The 17,689-nt window shown below is 35.4% G+C and overlaps 3 protein-coding genes across 5 annotated transcripts in view; all 3 read left to right on the forward strand.

The window, feature by feature from the left end:
* The first annotated feature begins 8,069 nt into the window (after positions 1–8,069).
* On the forward strand, positions 8,070–11,079 carry LOC112509570 (NEP1-interacting protein-like 2). Its single transcript, XM_025114582.1, has 5 exons — positions 8,070–8,301; positions 9,940–10,115; positions 10,243–10,326; positions 10,573–10,731; positions 10,810–11,079. The coding sequence occupies exons 1-5, from the start codon at positions 8,211–8,213 to the stop codon at positions 10,930–10,932; spliced, it is 633 nt and encodes a 210-aa protein (XP_024970350.1). The 5' UTR covers positions 8,070–8,210; the 3' UTR covers positions 10,933–11,079.
* Positions 11,080–12,341: 1,262 nt separating this feature from the next.
* LOC112510157 (pentatricopeptide repeat-containing protein At5g61370, mitochondrial) lies at positions 12,342–16,031 on the forward strand. Of its 3 annotated transcripts, none has more exons than XM_025115472.1 (2): positions 12,342–14,081; positions 15,950–16,031. In XM_025115472.1, exon 1 carries the CDS (start codon positions 12,588–12,590, stop codon positions 14,076–14,078), a length of 1,491 nt encoding a protein of 496 aa, XP_024971240.1. In that variant the 5' UTR covers positions 12,342–12,587; the 3' UTR covers positions 14,079–14,081; positions 15,950–16,031. The 3 variants fall into 3 exon arrangements, with proteins under 3 accessions (XP_024971240.1, XP_024971241.1, XP_024971242.1); XM_025115473.1 differs by lacking the exon at positions 15,950–16,031 and adding an exon at positions 15,821–15,861; XM_025115474.1 differs by lacking the exon at positions 15,950–16,031 and adding an exon at positions 14,930–15,008.
* Positions 15,533–17,689, forward strand: part of LOC112509166 (NEP1-interacting protein-like 2) — a 3,675-nt gene continuing 1,518 nt past the window's right edge. The window contains exons 1-2 of the mRNA XM_025114024.1: positions 15,533–15,613; positions 15,900–16,124. Coding sequence (XP_024969792.1) covers positions 15,533–15,613; positions 15,900–16,124 — 306 coding nt within the window. The remainder of the gene's footprint in view (positions 15,614–15,899; positions 16,125–17,689) is intronic.

A 17,689-nucleotide genomic window follows, 5' to 3' on the forward strand; every position in this document is an offset into this window, starting at 1 on the left:
AAATATGAGATGAAATCGGATAGGGATGAACGGGTTTAAGAGTTTAAGAGTTTTTAAGAGTTTTAGCCAAATGCTTTATAATATAGTATAGATATATATATATATATATATATATATATATATATGTAAAACATTAAAAAATAGAATTTTTTATTTTAAACAATTTATTTTCTTATTACAAAATAACGTGTTTTATAGGCAACAAAGTACTTACAAACATGTTAATGTTGATGTAGTATTGGTTGGTCATCCAGAAACTTTTATTATTAGGAACATATTTAATGGTGTCAAAATATTTCGAAATCGAGTAACTTATTTAAACCAAAATGGTTTTAGATTATTCAGATTTTGGCATATCTTGGCATAAACATTAACTAAGGGGTTGTTTATCCAAATGCATACCCGGTAAGTGTTTACCTATAGGAGTCAACACTATAATTTACCTTGATGTGTAAGATTTTAGTACATCAAAACGTATCGAATGCAACAATTTACCGGATAAGCACTTACTTGGGTAAGAGTCGTCATCTTTACTTACCGGGTAAGACTCTACATCTTTCTAATCGCTCTTACCTGGTAAGATTCTTGGCCCTTGTCATGTTCATCAGATGAGGAAATTTATCTGGTAAGTACTTACCATGCAAGCGTTTAGTAAACGACCCCTATGAAGATAACTTATTCGGGTCAGTTTTTCGGGGGTTTTTTTTTTTTTTTACTATTTTGGTTAAATTGAATAACATGTTACTTTAATATTTATATATTTAACTATTCCGGTTAAATTTTATATTTTAACATTAGTATAAAATTTGACTGATTCAGAAATACCAAATGGTTAGAGATGTACTCGGTATTTCAAGAGACAAAAAGGCGTTTATAGTAGAGTTGTAGCTATGTGTTGTTGTAGAGAACTAAGAATTAGTGGGTTGTACGTGGAATCGCAAAATTAACGTGCTTAACAACTTTTCTTTATTTTGATTGGGTCTCTTTCCCACTGCTTTTAACGTATGTCCGCTGGTAAATGTGACATTTGGTGCTTTAAAGAAAATAAAAGTACGTTTGTTAATTTTTAATAAAAAGGATAAATTATCTATAAATTATAATAGGTCGCTAATTTATGCAACTTGTCCTATAAATTATCACGCACATCTTTTCAAAAGTAAAAGCATGTTTCATCCTTTGACAAAGTGCACCAAAATAGGATCCGCACACAAACTTGAAAAACTCGATAACTATTTAATTTGAACTAATATGAAGCTTAACGGATACCTTAAATCTATAAATTGATACAACCCAGTTGAGTTAGGATTAGACCCAACCCAACTCATTCGACATGGCGGAGGCAGACTAAGGGGCCGTTTATCTAAACACTTACTCGGTAAACACTTACCGGTAAAATTTAACACTATCGCTTACTTATCGGGCAAAATTTTATTCACTAAAACGCATCATATACAACAATTTATCCCGGTAAGCACTAACCACGGATACAAATGTTTGGTACATCTTGAAAATATTTGAAGTAATTTCTTTTGTTATTTCATAAATAACTCCCAGTAATTTCCAGACATGATCTAATTCATATATTTTTATAGCAATTATAGGGTAGTAACACAATTTTTTGTATGATAACATCGAAATTAATTGTATTACAATGTGTGTAAAGTAATTAGACCTTCAAAACGGTATTTAAAATAGTTTTTAATCTTCTAATACAAGTAGTATTATTATTAACATTATCGAATGAAACATCAATTATTTTATCTTGTAAATTATAACTTTGAATAACAAAATAAAGTTGTTTACCGAAATGTCGGTGTGGCCGAACAATTCAAATGTATTTCTTCTTTTTGTGTCATTGGAGCGAACAAATTACATGTCACACATGAAAATGTATTTGACAAATTGTGTGAGACACTACTCCAAATGTCTGTAAAAAATGGTATCATGCCATCCGAGTGCCTCCATCGTATCAGTTCCACAATCATCGTGAGGAAGATAAATTGCATGTCCCAAGGACAGGTAGGTGGTATCTAGAGTTAAACCCTAGATCTTCCACCTATTTGCAATGATATCCACCTTTTTCCCTGCTAGGCTAAATGTCACACCCAGAACTAGGGGTTGTGACAACTAGCCATGACAACAAAATTATCGAAAAGGACCTTAAATCAAACAATTAACTCAGCAACGGAAATCTAAAATAAGGCACAATCCACCTTACAAAAGTTGTAAAACCATACAACTTAAATTCCTTAAATTAAACTTAGCGGCTTCGGGTGTTTCTAACCTTTCTCCCTGCCTTCGAGCTACCCATTACGGTTCCCCCTGAGAGATACATACTAAAAACGTCAACTTGTGCCTAGTGAGTTCATGATCTTTACATGCTTAACATAAGTAAGTAACTGAAAACATGTTGTAAAATATTGAGATATGCAGTGAAAAACATACAACTTGCAACATATAATTTTTATAAAACTAACCATTCCGCCAAGCGTATGAGTGCTACTCACCACGCCATTGGCCTACACAAAGGTTATAAGGATATCTCCCACTACCAAACAGGTGCCCATATTTGCTCCTTAGCTAGTAGAGGGGGATGGATCAAATTTTTCGACATGTCCAACACGAAATTGGTTCCTATCAAGCCTGAACAAGTCTCATTGGCAGAAACTTGCGGTGACAGTCAAACCAACACGACTTCCCTTCACTTCGCAACTGGAACGCACATGCATTACCCATACAATATGGGCAAGCTAACTTTTCATGCGTGCTCCAACCAGACAGCATGACATAAGTAGGGAAGTCACTAACCATCCATAACAGTAAGACCCTTATTGTGAAATTTGTTCATCAATAAGTATCATAGGTAACGACACCGTCAAAGAATAATATCTTCAACTTATCGATTAAGGGCCGAAGAAACACATCCAAGTTCTGTCCAGGCTCTTCTTGCCAGGAATCAACAAAGCCAAATGGACGTTCCATTATTTGATGCACATCCAAGGTGGTAGATTATAGTTTGGGAGAAAAACTGGTCATAATGAGTACGGATTTTAGTTTAAGTTATTGGGGTTGAAACCATCTGTACATAAACCCAAACGAACATTCCCAATCTTTTGAGCAAAATCGGGATGCGTCATGTCAAAATGTTTCCAAGCCTCCCCATCACTCGGATGTACCATTTTTTCCGTTCCGGTTTGATGATCATGGTGCCAAGTCATCTCCTTTGCTATTTTCTTACACAAATGCCACCGTTGTAATCTTGTTGTAATCGGCAAATACGTCAACACCAAATTAGGCACCTTATTGTTTCGGCCGATTGTCTTGTAACGAGACTCCCCATATATTCGACAATTGTTATCATCAGCATATTTCTTATAAAATAGTATGCAATGGTTCTTGCAAGCATGTGTCTTTTCTTTCGGAAGACTAAGCTCCTTCAACATCTTCTTTGTCTCGTAAAAGCTACCAACTAGTTGATTACCATCATGTAACATTTCTTTTACCATAGAAAGGTTACAGTCGAAGGTTGTATTTGGTACATTGCAACCTGTCTTCCATTTCAAAAACCTTGTCGTTGCCTGTAACTTTGAAAATCTCTAGCATCCCTCCCACAACGACTCGTCCGCAACTCGTAATATATCATAGAAATGTTGTGCATGTTTATTTGGTTCTTGCCCGTCCCACGTACTTGATGTACCGGGAACATTTTGATCCATCACCATTTGTTAACACAATCAAACTAATTATAATCTTTGTCCACTATTGTTTGTTGTAGTTGTTGAAGTTCGGGTTCTAATTCATCATGTGCATACCAGTGACTATAATTGATCATGAATCCTTTTCTTAACAAGTCTATATGAATCTTGTTTCTATTTTTAAACTTTTGAAGTTGACATTTTTTACAAGGACATCTTGCCGTAAATTGCTCATTAGAGGAAGCAAAATCCAAAAATCCAACTATTTCGACTTAGAAAACTGGATTTATAGTCTTGTTCCTATTTATTCGGTTATACATCCATCCTCTATCAGTAATGGTCGACATAGCTACAAGTTTACAAAATTGTGTTATTAAATAGAATTTGAAATGTACATGTATTAGAATTACAAATACAAGTTCTAACGTTTGCCCAACAATTGGCAACCATTTCTAACACAAAATATATCTCAATTAGATCTATGAATACCATCTTAACGTTTGCCCAACAATTGACAACACATTTCTAACACGCATGGCAATTAGGACATTTTAGTATTTTCTATTGTGTCTATTTAACAGTCTAAACAAGGTTTGTTAATTAACAGTCTCTAACAATTAACAAAAAAATAAATCTACCTTCATATATATATATATATATATATATATATATACACATATATACATACATAAAATATATACATATATATACATACAGAAAATACGAAATATATATATATATATATATATATATACATACATACCGGAAAGATGTCGGCGGCCGGCTGTCGATCGACGGCAGCAAGGAGGCCGGCGGCAGGTGAAGGTGGTTGGTGGCAGGGGAAGATGGTGTGGTCGGCGGCAGGGGAAGATGGTGTGGTCGGGGATTGTCGTATGCGATTATCGATTGGCTATGTATTTTGTAAATGGATGGCGGATGTTGATCTAAGAAAGATAGGGTTTTATCGTAAGCGAATCCACCGGAAAATGTTTAAAAATTTTAATTTTTTTAAAAATAACTGGTTTTCTTGAAAATTTTGAAACTTTCGTTTTTGGGCAGATATTTCCACTATTAAAATTACTATTATTATTATTATTGAAATTATTATTATTATTATTATTATTATCATATGATCCATTAAAGCCCAATAAAACCGTTAAAGTCTAACTAACATCAACTAAAGCCCAATACGGTCAATTAAAGCCTAATACGATCCATTAAAGTCTGATACAATCCATTAGAGCCCAATAGAACCACTAAAGCCCAATACGATCAATTAAAGCCTAATACGATCCATTAAAGCCCGATACAATCCATTAGANCCACTAAAGCCCAATACGATCAATTAAAGCCTAATACGATCCATTAAAGCCCGATACAATCCATTAGAGCCCAATAGAACCACTAAAGCCCAATAGAACAGTTAAAGCCCAACTAACATCCACTAAAGCTCAATACGATCCATTACAACCCAATAGAACCGTTAACGCGTAACTAACATTCATTAAAGCCCAATAGGATCCATTAAAATCCAATACGATACATTAAAACCCAATACAATACATTAAAGCCCAATATGATCTATTAACTTTCAATAAGATTCATTAAAGCCCAATAGAACCGCTAAAGCCCAATAGAACTGTTATAGCTCAACTACGATCCATTAAAGCCCAATAGAACTGGTAAAGCCTAATACGATTCATTAAGAATATATGTAATATTTTTTATATATATAAAACCAAAAGTTTGAAAAATAAAAAGAAAAATCAAAAATCCGCCGGAAAAAGTTCGTCGGTGAACCGCCGGAAAGTATTAAGTTTTTTTTTTTTTAAATCTTGAATAATTTGTTATTTTAAATTACCGACGGCCACCAGTATCCACCGCAAATTTAAAAAAATAAATTTTAGTTTTTAATTATTTTTTGGCAGATTTCCGGTGGAGGTTAATCTTATAAAATTAATCAAAAATCCGTCGGAAATCCGCCGGAAAATTATTGTAATTAGAGTTAATAATTTTATAAAAAAATAATTTGTAAAATCCGCCAGAAATATTGTTGGAATATTTTTACCGGCGGATTTTCAGCGGAAGTCAATGAAAGTTTACTTTTTTTGTCCGTCGGTAATTTTCAGACGGATTTTTCCACCGGAAATACCCAGTTTTCTAGTAATGTCTCATGCTACGACCAAAATAATACAACAAAAAGGTTTTTTTAGGGGCTATCGCCCCATGTCGATCGGCGGCAGGGGAAGATGATGTGGTCGGAGATTATCGTATATGATTATTGATCGGATATGTATTTTGTAAATGGATGGCGGCTGTCGATCTAAGGAAGATAGGGTTTTATCGTAAGCGAATCCGTTGGAAAATGTTTAAAAATTTTAATTTTTTAAAAATAACCGGTTTTCTTGAAAATTTTGAAATTTTCGTTTTTCGGCGGATATTTCCGCTATTAAAATTATTATTATTACAATTATTATTTATTATTATTATACGATCCATTAAAGCCCAATAAAACCGTTAAACCTCAATAGAACCGTTAAAGTCCAACTAACATCCACTAAAGCCCAATATGATCCATTAAAGCCCAATACGATCCATTAAAGTGCAACACGATCCATTAAAGCTCAATGCGATCCATTAAAGCTCAATAGAACCTTTAAAGCCCAACTAACATTCATTAAAGCTCAACTAACATTCATTAAAGCTCAACTAACATTCATTAAAACCCAATAGAGTCATTAAAGCCCCAATACGATCCATTAAAGCCTAATAGAACCGTTAAAGCCCAACTAACATTCATTAAAACCCAATACGGTCCATTACAGCGCAATACGATCCTTTAAAACCCAATAGAATTGTTAAAGCCCAATACGATATATTAAAGCCCAATACAATCCATTAAAGCCTAATACGATTCATTAAATCCCAATAGAACCGTTAAAGCCCAGTAAAACCGTTCAAGTCCAACTAACATCCACTAAAGCCCAATACGGTCTATTAAAGCTTAATAGATTCGTTAAAACCCAATACGGTCCATTAAAGCCTAATACAATCCATTAAAGCCTAATACGATCCATTAGAGCCCAATAGAATCGTTAAAGCCCAATAAAACAGTTAAAACCCGACTAACATCCACTAAAGCCCAATACGATCCATTAAAGCTCAATAGAATCGTTAAACTGTAACTAACATTCATTAAAGCCCAATGTGATCTATTAAAGCCCAATACGATCCATTAAATCCTAATACGATTTATTAAATTCAATACGATCCATTAAAACCCACCAGAACCGTTATAGCCCAACTAATATTCACTAAAGTCCAATACGATCCATTGAAGCCCAATAGAGCCTTTAAGCCAATATGATCCATTAAAAATATATGTAATATTTTACATATATATAAAACCAAAAGTTTGAAAAATGAAAAAGAAAATAAAAAATCCGCCTAAAAAAGTCCGTTGGTGAATCGCCAGAAAGTATTAAGTTTTTTTTTTTGAAAAAAATCTTGAATAATTTATTATTTTAAATTACTGGTGGATTACCGACGACCACCTGTATCCGCTGGAAATTTAAAATAATAAATTTTAGTTTTTAATTATTTTCCGGCAGATTTCCGGCAGAGGTTAATATTAAAAAAATAATCAAAAATCCGTCGTAAATCCGCCGGTAAATTATTGTAATTAGAGTTAATAATTTTATAAAAAAAATAATTTCTAAACTCCGCCAGAAATATTGTCGGAATATTTTTACCGTCGGATTTCCAGCGAAAGTCAATGGAAGTTGACTTTTTTTGTCCGTCGGTAATTTTCAGACGAATTTTTTCACCAAAAATACCCAGTTTTCTAGTAGTGTTTCATGCTACAACAAAAATAATACAACAAAAAGGTTCTTTTAGGGGCTATCGCCCTATGCAACGACCAAATCAACATTGGTATGTTATTCCGTTAAGAATCCAACACATATCTCATAAAACTACATATATCTCACTTTTCAAAAACTATCAAGTATAAAGCATGTAATTATAAAATACCATAAAAAATGTAATCTAAATATAAAACTTTGTAACATATTGCATATTATGCATGCATCTCTATTTTACAAATCAAATAAATTCACCTGCATTGTTAAGAAATAAATTATGTTTTTTTTTTTATAAAAATGATTATCAACTTATTATAAGTTAAAATAATTTAACTTCTTCAAAATCTCTTTATTACCAATTTGATATCCAAATATTATAAAATACTTATTATCATGTAACACTAAAAACCAATAAATTATTTTTACTAGGATAAACGCCCCTTTAAGATAACGGCGGTGATACAACGGCAACAAGCAGCGGTCCCTTCTTTCTCCTCGCTTGTTCGCCCTCACTCTCTCTTTTCTTCTACGCCTCTTTCTCTTTATCTCTCAACCTACGTTTTCTTTCTTTCAGCTTCTAGATTCTTAAAGGCGTGTTAGTTTCAGTAATTCCCTCTCTTGTTATTTAAACACAAAAACCCTTTAAACCAAAATGGAGGAAGGTGTTAGTGGCAGAGATATTAGGGTTTGTTATCTCATTCCCAGGTTGATCTCCGGTGCACTTACGGGACTCTTTGCACTCGGTATTACTTAATTTCCATTTCTTTTCCTAATTGCGAGTTTAATTAATTGCTATTTCAGTTGGTTAAGTGTCGATTCATATTGAGATTATCTTTCTTAAGTTATGTAATGGTAATGTGCTGCCATTTCTTCAAAGAAGGCTTCTAGAGTTCTTATTAGAACCAAGGTGAAAACACAACGATCTTGCTTTCTTCTCTATTGTTCCTGGTAAAAACAATTTATATTTTCTTCCATTTGTTAACGGGATATTTACATTTTAGTAGCAGGGTTGGGTTCCGGTGAGAATCAAAGTTATGGTGAGAAAGGATCTCTACCCTGCATATCTTAATTGAAGATCATCACTAATGTGGTGATCAATTCCCGTAACGAGTTCAATTCATGGGGTGGGGTGAGATTGAATCCCCTTCTTACCCTTGTCATCTTAACTCCTATTCTATCTGGTCCTGACCAGTCCAATCATGTCTGCGTACCAAACGCTACCTCAACTCAAGCCTCCTTTATTGATAGATTTTCCATAGCTCAGAAGAAAGGAGTTTGTGGGTGTACTAATCATCTAATCCAGAAATATGTTGCATAAGTTGTCTCAAACATATCGAGGGTTTATCACCAACTTGGATAGGGTAAATGTTCCACAGTGTATACACGAGGCCCTTGCTATATGAGTCTGAGAAAGCAATAGAAGATGAGATACGAGCCTTAGAAGACAATAGGACATGATTTCTGACCTCCTTACCAAAAGGGAAGAACCCGGTTGGGTGCAAATAGATCTTCACAGTGAAATATCCTCACCAAAGCTCTTCCTAAAAACAGTTTTGATGATTTGAGTTCCAAGCTTGGCTTGTATAACGTTTACAGGTGTTGATGTACATTCAGCTATGATATTATTGAACTTAATTACAGTGGATTCTAATTCACACCATGAGTTGGATATGGAGCCTCGGCCAAAATATTGTCAAAGATGGTTATTTTGACGGTTATGAAGTCGGTTCTTTTTTTTGTGTTTATCCTTTTTGGTCTTGATTATGTTATAAAGGGAACCAGATTGCATCTTCTTCGACTTCCGTGCATCTTTGTAATTCAAATGATAACAAAAAAACAATTGCAGTGACCAATGATGGCAAATCGTTGAACCATAAAAATATTTGGTTTTTATCTTCCTTGTTTCCTGCATTTTTTTGTGTATATGCGTTGTGTTCGTTCCAAATACCATGTCAATGCCACAATGGGAGGTGCTAACATTAGGTCAATACTTGGGGACTATGCTGCAGGTGGCCCAGATGTTTTTGCTATTTTTCTCACCATTGTGTTTCTTGCTCCTTTCTTTAGAGAGTTGCATAGTTAATTTGTGCAAATCATGGAGCTTATCACGATTGAACTGTTCGGTTTTTATATGGATGTACAAGCCCCTATAGAACTATTGCATAAAGGCTAGGCCTTGGGGCTCCTCCCATATTACACCAGCACGAGTCTCATCAGGACCATTTGGGATTTTTCTGGCTGTTATATTCAGGGCCCCATGGATTAAAAAAGGGAACTATTCCATATTATATGGGAGGCAATCATTCTCAACAACTGGAGACAGAATGCATAGTGAAGCTCGTCATTGGTTATGGTAACATGGATTTCTGGTTAACTTGCAGCTGGGGCGTTCACGGGTGCCATCACTGGTGCTTTAGCAGGTATAGCTTCTGATAGCGGCATCCTCCGTGGAGCTGGACTGGGTGCTCTTGCTGGGGCTATTCTCTCTGTGGAGGTTTTGGAGGCTTCACGTGCGTATTGGTGTCAAGAGCTCTCTGGCACAAGAAACTCATCAATGGTAAATGTTATGTAATCTTTATGGGATGCAATGTGTATTATTGTTTCAGTAGATTGTAAATATAACTTTTGCTTTTTCTGGTCACTTGACTGCATTGGATTATTGTTTCATATTCTTGTGCTTATAGGCGGATTTTATGGAGGAGCTCCTTCGTGGAAGATTCGCAGAGGAACGTTTTCCACCTGAACTTTTAACAGCGTATCATTGGCAGGTACATGTTTTCAATGAAATGCTTAAGATTTAATGGATCAAGCAGCTTCACGAATGATACTTGATACCAAATGATGTTTAACAGTGAGCTAATCATGTGAGAATCACAAAAAAGTTGCAAACCAATCTGAAGTGTATTTTCTGTTTGACAACACATGATTCACAACCTTTTTAAGGTTCTCATTTGATTATGCTCCTAATGTATATATCAGACTTTTGTAGCTAATCATTGGCATCTGACAAGCAGGTCACGGTTTCTGCGTTGCGGCCTGTTGAGATGCTTGTTTTTAGCGATGAAATATCATACAAAGGGTTGTCAAAGGATTCACTAAGACGCTTGCCATGCCACGAGATTTCAAATGAAACTAAACCAACTCAAACCATTTGTTGCACAATCTGTTTGCAGGTTCCATTTCTCCTGAAAACCATACTTTCATAAATGCTTCAGTTCACCAACATCACGTATTTTTTTTTTGTATGGCAGGATATCGAAGTAGGTGAAATTGCTCGGAGCTTGCCTCGATGTGAACACTCGTTTCACCAAACTTGTGTGGATAAGTGGCTAAGTCGACATGGCTCGTGCCCCATCTGTCGACAACATGTATAAGTTTTTGTTAGAGCGATTATGTATAAATTTCCCGGTGTATATATATGTGATGCTGTTGGGATGTAGATAGTTTGCTATGTAACATCATCACAAATCTGCATTTTATATCTCAATAATTCTGAAATAAAAGCTGTAATCAAATCTTGATTGATCTTTGCCCTTGATCGAAAAAAGTTGTAACTAACCATAAGGATGGTGCCTGATTGGTTTGAGCTTGACTCCAAAGGTCAAAAACACCAGCAGGTCTCAGGTTCAAATATAAGGAGAAATAAAAATCCTTTTATGACCACGGAGGTTAAAATGCGGTGACTCCGGGCTATCTGCAAAGCAGGTGGTCGTTTTGAGATTATTCGGCTCGCATAGCGGGTTGGATATCCAGGTTAATAAAAAAAAAAGAGTATCACGTGATTCACGTATTGACATGTTTAAAATCAAAAGCATTTATAGTATTTGCTGTAAATTTGATGCAATTTAGCATCCGATAAAGCCATTTGAAAGAATTTCTATACTGGTGAACCACAAACTTCAACTTCAAAATCATAGTAGCAACCAATAATAGAATTCTCAACTGGAATTCTATCCACAATTAAAAGACTTTAACATTAATCACTTTTTTAACCACAAGGAAGATCCCCATAATAACATGAGCCATCAATCATTTTTCAGACAAAGAAACGTATTTTTCACAACTTTCACACTAATTTGCTTTTTATTGTTTCTCACCTCCTACATAAAAAAAACGTAGAATGGATCCATGTATATGTTTTATTTGGTAAAAACCTATTTATACTAGTATTTTTCTTTACGTCTGTTCAAAATTTATACTCAACTATATTGTACGGATATCAAGATGGAAAAAAAAGACAAAATGAAATAAGTTTACCGTTTTAAATCTAGATACCTACCGCGACATCGTATATGTACCTTACTTAGGGGTCGTTTACTAAACATTTACTTGGTAAGTGTTTAGCAGATGAATTTCCTTATCGGATGAACATAAGAAGGGTCAAGAATCTTACCGGGTAAGAGCGTTGAGAATGATAGAGAGTTTTATCCGGTAAGTGAGAATGACGACTCTTACTCAGGTAAACGCTTACCCAGTAAATTGTTGCATTCGATATGCTTTGATGTATTAAAATCTTATACATCAAAATAAATCATAATATTAACTTTTATCGATAAAAACTTACCGAATAAGCATTTGGATAAGAAAGTGAAAAAGAGCTAATTGAGGGTTCCAACCAAAGTAAGAAAACACAAGCAGCGGCCCCTTCTTCTCTTCGCTAAAAAGAGCTAATTGAGGGTTCCAACCAAAGTAAGAAAACACAAGCAGCGGCCCCTTCTTCTCTTCGCTTGTCCGCCATCTCTTTTTCTTCTACGCCTCTTTCTTTCTCTTGTCTACAGGATCTCTCTCTGGAGTACATTTCTTTCTTCAACTTATAAAGCACCATCAATTTATAAGCAATAAATTTCCCGGTTCCGCATCATTACCATTATTTTGAACCTAACTCTTTTCAATTCGCTTTTCAGATTGTTAAGCTCGCTTCCGGAGGTAATGTTTTGGGAATTTCTAATTTGACATCAGCTGTTTGATGAATTGCCTCAAAGAATAGTGTAACACATAATTATGTGTTGTATGGTTTGTTTTCGAAGATATGGAGTCTTTATTGAGACCCAAGTGGCAGAATGTTGGTATCTTGAATCCGAGGCAATTTTTATTAGGTCATTATTCTACATTTCCGCCAACACCAACATCAAGTGATCTTGAAAAGTTGTGTTATGTTGTTTCTCATGGGATTGGCAGTCTAAACGACTTAGAAGCAAGTCTTAATGAAGTCAAGGTTTCTTGCTGCTCGTCAATCATTACCCAAGTGCTTGATTCCAGCAAGAGAGAGGCACCTAGTAGACGATTGCTTAGATTTTTTTTATGGTCAGAAAAACAATTGGATGTTAGATTGGAAGACAAAGATTACAATCATGCTATCAGGGTGTTTGCTGAGAAGAAGGATTTTGTAGCATTAGACATGTTGATCTCGAATCTTGGTAGGGAAAATAGGGTGATGGAGAGCTCAACATTTAGTATTGTAGCCGAAACATTGGTTAAACTAGGAAGAGTAGATGAAGCATTGGGGATATTCAAGAACTTAGACAAGTTAATGTGCCAACAAGATAGTACTACGGTTACTGCTATTGTTGCTGCTCTATGTTCAAAAGGGCATGTCAAAAGGGCAGAGGGAGTCGTTTATCACCACAAAGATAAGATCTCGAATGTGAAACTTTTCATTTACAGAAATTTACTTCACGGTTGGTCTGTGCAGGAGAATGTCAAAGAGTCAAGACGAATCATCAAGGACATGAAAGGTGCAGGAATCACTCCAGATCTTTTCTGCTACAACACATTTCTCAAATGTCTTTGCAAGAAAAACTTAAAGTCTAATCCTTCTGGCCTTGTTCCTGAAGCATTGAATGTGATGATTGAAATGAGAACTTATGGAATTGCACCAACCACTATAAGTTACAATATATTGCTATCTTGTTTGGGTAGGACTAGAAGAGTTAAAGAATCTCTTCAGATTCTCAACACAATGAAGAAAACAGGATGTTCTCCTGATTGGGCAAGCTATTATCTTGTGGCACGAGTTTTGTATCTAACAGGTAGATTTGGGAAAGGTAAGCAAATGGTTGATCAGATGATTGAAGAAGGTTTGGTTCCTGAACGGAAATTCTACTATGATTTAATTGGTATTCTTTGTGGGGTTGAGAGGGTAAATTACGCCCTTGAGTTGTTTGAGCTGATGAAGAAGAGCTCATTAGGTGGGTATGAGAAGGTTTATGATTTGCTGATACCAAAGCTCTGTGGAAGCAGTGAATTTGAAAAGGGCAGGGAGCTTTGGGATGAGGCAAGAGCCATGGGTCTGACCCTTGAGTGTTCTAGTGATGTGTTGAACCCTCTGATCACCAAGGTATTTAAACCAACCCAGAAGGTGGAAAAGGAAGTCGCCATTGTAGAATCCCCCAATAGAAAAACTGGAGGAAAGATGAAGCCAATTGCGAACCTGAAGAAGGGTAAGAAGTTATTTTTCCCCAAAAAGAAAGGCAAGAAGATGATGGTCCATAAGAGGAAAAAGAGTAAAGCTTCGGCTTGATTGGTAATTCTATACATTCATATATATGAACACATCTATATATATATATATTTATAGTTTTTGTTACTTTATACTTTTGATCATGGAAATATGCATCAATTAGCATTGTCTCTTGGTATTCATCCACTCATCAGGAACCTTTCTTGATTTTGGAATGAATTGATGCACAAATTAATGAATGAGGAGTTGTTAAACCTCCGGTGTCCCTAGTAATGCATGGAGAGTTGATATTAAATTGATATGTCTTTCATTGAATTTTTCGTTGGTAATTTTGGTAGATATTGTTTAGTGCTATATTCAAACAGCAAACTTGTGAAAGGTGGGGTTTTTATGGTTGCTGCACTGTCTATTGTTTTGGGTAAAAGGCAGCCATAAATGGTGGTGAAGTTAATGAATAGTTGTTGGGCCTAGTAATGATGTTTTATGTAGTTAGGTCAAACATCAAAGTCAGCATGTCGATTCATGGCCCTTTTTACAAAATTTGGTTCGGTCACTTGGGAAGTCAGAAACTCACTAAGCACTTGCCAAAGGGAACACAAAGGGGCATTTACCAAATGCCAAGTAAGTGTTTATCAAGTCACATTATCTTACCGGATGAACATAACAAGGACCTAGAATCTTACTCGGTAAGAGCGATGGTGAGGACCGAGAGTCTTACCCGGTAAATGAGGGTGACGGCTCATACAGTCATACCTGATTAATGCTTACCCGGTAAATTGTTGTATACAATGCTGTTTTGATGGGCTAAAATCTTACATGGTAAGGTAAGCGATATGTTGAATCTTAAGAGAACGCTTACTGGGTAAATGTTGAGACTGACACACTTAGTTGAGACTCATTTTGATGGGCAGACAAAGGAACTTTGCTTGACGTTTTCAGTCTGCTATTAATACTCATTGGGAGAAGGAAGTTCACAGGGTCTCAGCACACGATCAGGAAATCGGCTTGGGGATGAGCCACCTAACTTGAACAGGTTCCCAACCACTTCAAATAGTATTATTTTGTTTTGTATGTATATGTACAAATATATTTTTTTGGCTTTCCGCCATGGGCATCCAAAATCCCAGGACTGGCCCTGTAAAACTACTTCCAATTTCAAGAAGAAAAGTTCCCCAGCTACATTTTACAGGTGTTGTGTACATTCAGCTATGGTGTTATTGAACTTTATTACAGTGGATTCTAATGTCACACCATGAGTTATTTTGACAGTTATGAAGTCGGTTTTGTTTTTGTGTTTGTCCTTTTTGGTCTTGATTCTGTCATGAAGGGAACCAGACTGCATCTTCTTTCGACTTTCCTGCATCTTTGTAATTCAAATGACAACAAAAAACAATTGCAGTGACCAATGATGGCAAATCATTGAACCATACAAATATTTGGTCTTTATCTGCCTTGTTTCCTGCATTTTTGTGTATATGTGTTGTGTTCGTTCCAAATACCATGTCAATGCCACAATGGGAGGTGCTAACATTAGGTCAATACTTGGGGACTATGCTGCGGGTGGCCCAGATGTTTTTGCTATTTCTCTCACCATTGTGTTTCTTGCTATCTTCTCTAGAGAGTTGCATAGTTAATTTGTGCAAATCATGGAGCTCGTGACGATTGCATTGTTCGGTTTTTATATGGGTATGCAAGCCCATATAGAACTATTGCATAAAGGCTAGGCCTTAGGGCTCCTCCCATATTACATCAGTACGAGTCTCATCAGGACCATTTGGGATTTTTCTGGCTGTTATATTCAGGGCCCCATGAATTAAAAAGGAACAATTGCATATTATATTGGAGGACATCATTCTCAACAACTGGAGACAGAATGCATAGTGCAGCTCGTCATTGGTTAAAGATAATATCGATTTCTGGTTGACTTGCAGCTGGGCGTTCATGGGTGCCATCACTGATGCTTTAGCAGGTAGAGCTTCTGATAGCGGCATCCTCCGTGGAGCTGGACTGGGTGCTCTTGCTGGGGCTACTCTCTCTGTGGAGGTTTTGGTGGCTTCTTGTGTGTATTGGTGTCAAGAGCTCTATGGCTCAAGAAACTCATCAATGGTAAATGTTACGTAATCTTTATGGGATGATGGGATGCAATGTGTATCATGCTTTCAGTTGATTGTAAATTATAATATTCGTGTTTCGTTAACTCGTATAAATTGGTTTAAGAAAATTTTGATAGAATTATGCATAATATATTTGTACCCTATGTTTAACTAATTTGTACCTTAGACTAGCTTTGCGTCAAAATGTGTTTATACCTATATTGACGTAAAGTTGGGAATTTAACTTGAAGGGTAAAAACCGTTAAATAGTTAAACTTTATATATATATATATATATGAGAGGCGGTTAAAAATAAAAATAAAAAATAAAAAATTATATATATATATATATGTATATATATATATATATGTATATATATATATATATATATATAAATGGATGGCGGTTACCGCCATTCTCAATCTCTCTCTCTCAATTCTTTCTCTCTCTAAAACTGTCGTTTTCTCTCTAGATTTTACGTCAAGTTAGTAAGGGGATCGAGACAACAATTATATATTCGGAATCCATTTTCCGAACCCTTAAAGGTATAAGTTTCATTCAGTTTCATTAAGGTGTTTATGTTAGGGTTATTAAAACCGGTTTATAAATTGTGTTTATATCTAAGTTTACGGATTGATATTGTCAAAATCATGATATATTTGATGTTTAGAATGCTAGAACTGGTTATATTGATGTAGAAATGAAAAGGGTATATTATAGTTTCAATATGGTTAGATTGTGGGTAAATGTTTAACCGTACACCAATTGTTCGGTTAAATGTCGAAAKRAGTAAAAATGCATGATTAAGCTTAGGTTAATGACCATTGGATTTGTTTTACTGTTTAGCATGTTAAAATGTGTTTATAGCATGTAAATGTAGCGAATCACGGAAGTTGGATCATAAAAGTTAGTCGGGAATTACGGAATCGACTTTTACCGACAATGTAACCCCTGTATTTGGCAGTGTATAACTCACAAACCGTAAATCGGATTAAGCTCGTATTTTGCAGTCAGGAAGATCATACTGCATACTACAACTTTCATTAAGGGTCAAAATTCCAGTTATGACTCTAAGTGGCTCGGAACAATGTGTTTTTGGGGCTGTTTATACTGTATCTGAGATTAATTTACAGTTTTGTAAAATTCATATAAAATAGATGGATGATCCAAATGAGATGATTTCAAAAGCATTAGACTCGTATGATATCAATCTAGAACTTTCATTTAGACAATATAATCTAGATTGGTCTCTAAGTAAGATAAAAATGCTTAGAAATAAGAGGGTCGGAAACGGTTGGATCGAAAGATAATAAGGTTAACTTTTTACGTTTGATTTTCAATTCGTATCCAGCTGTCCTTCTTGAGGTCTACATTGTTTAAGTACATTAAGACCTAAGTAAATTTATTAGAATAGTTATATTATGGTTTCTATGCTTTATAAATAGTAACCGTTTATGCATTCGTTAGGCACGCGAGCAAGTCAAACTTGATCGTGAATTTCCGTTTGATCGTGCGTTAATTGTCAAATTCGGTTAAGGTACGGATTTCATATCTCACTTGACACGGGGATAGCCATTT

This window comes from Cynara cardunculus (genome assembly GCF_001531365.2).
Source record: "Cynara cardunculus var. scolymus isolate 2C chromosome LG 3, CcrdV1, whole genome shotgun sequence".
NCBI lineage: Eukaryota > Viridiplantae > Streptophyta > Magnoliopsida > Asterales > Asteraceae > Cynara > Cynara cardunculus.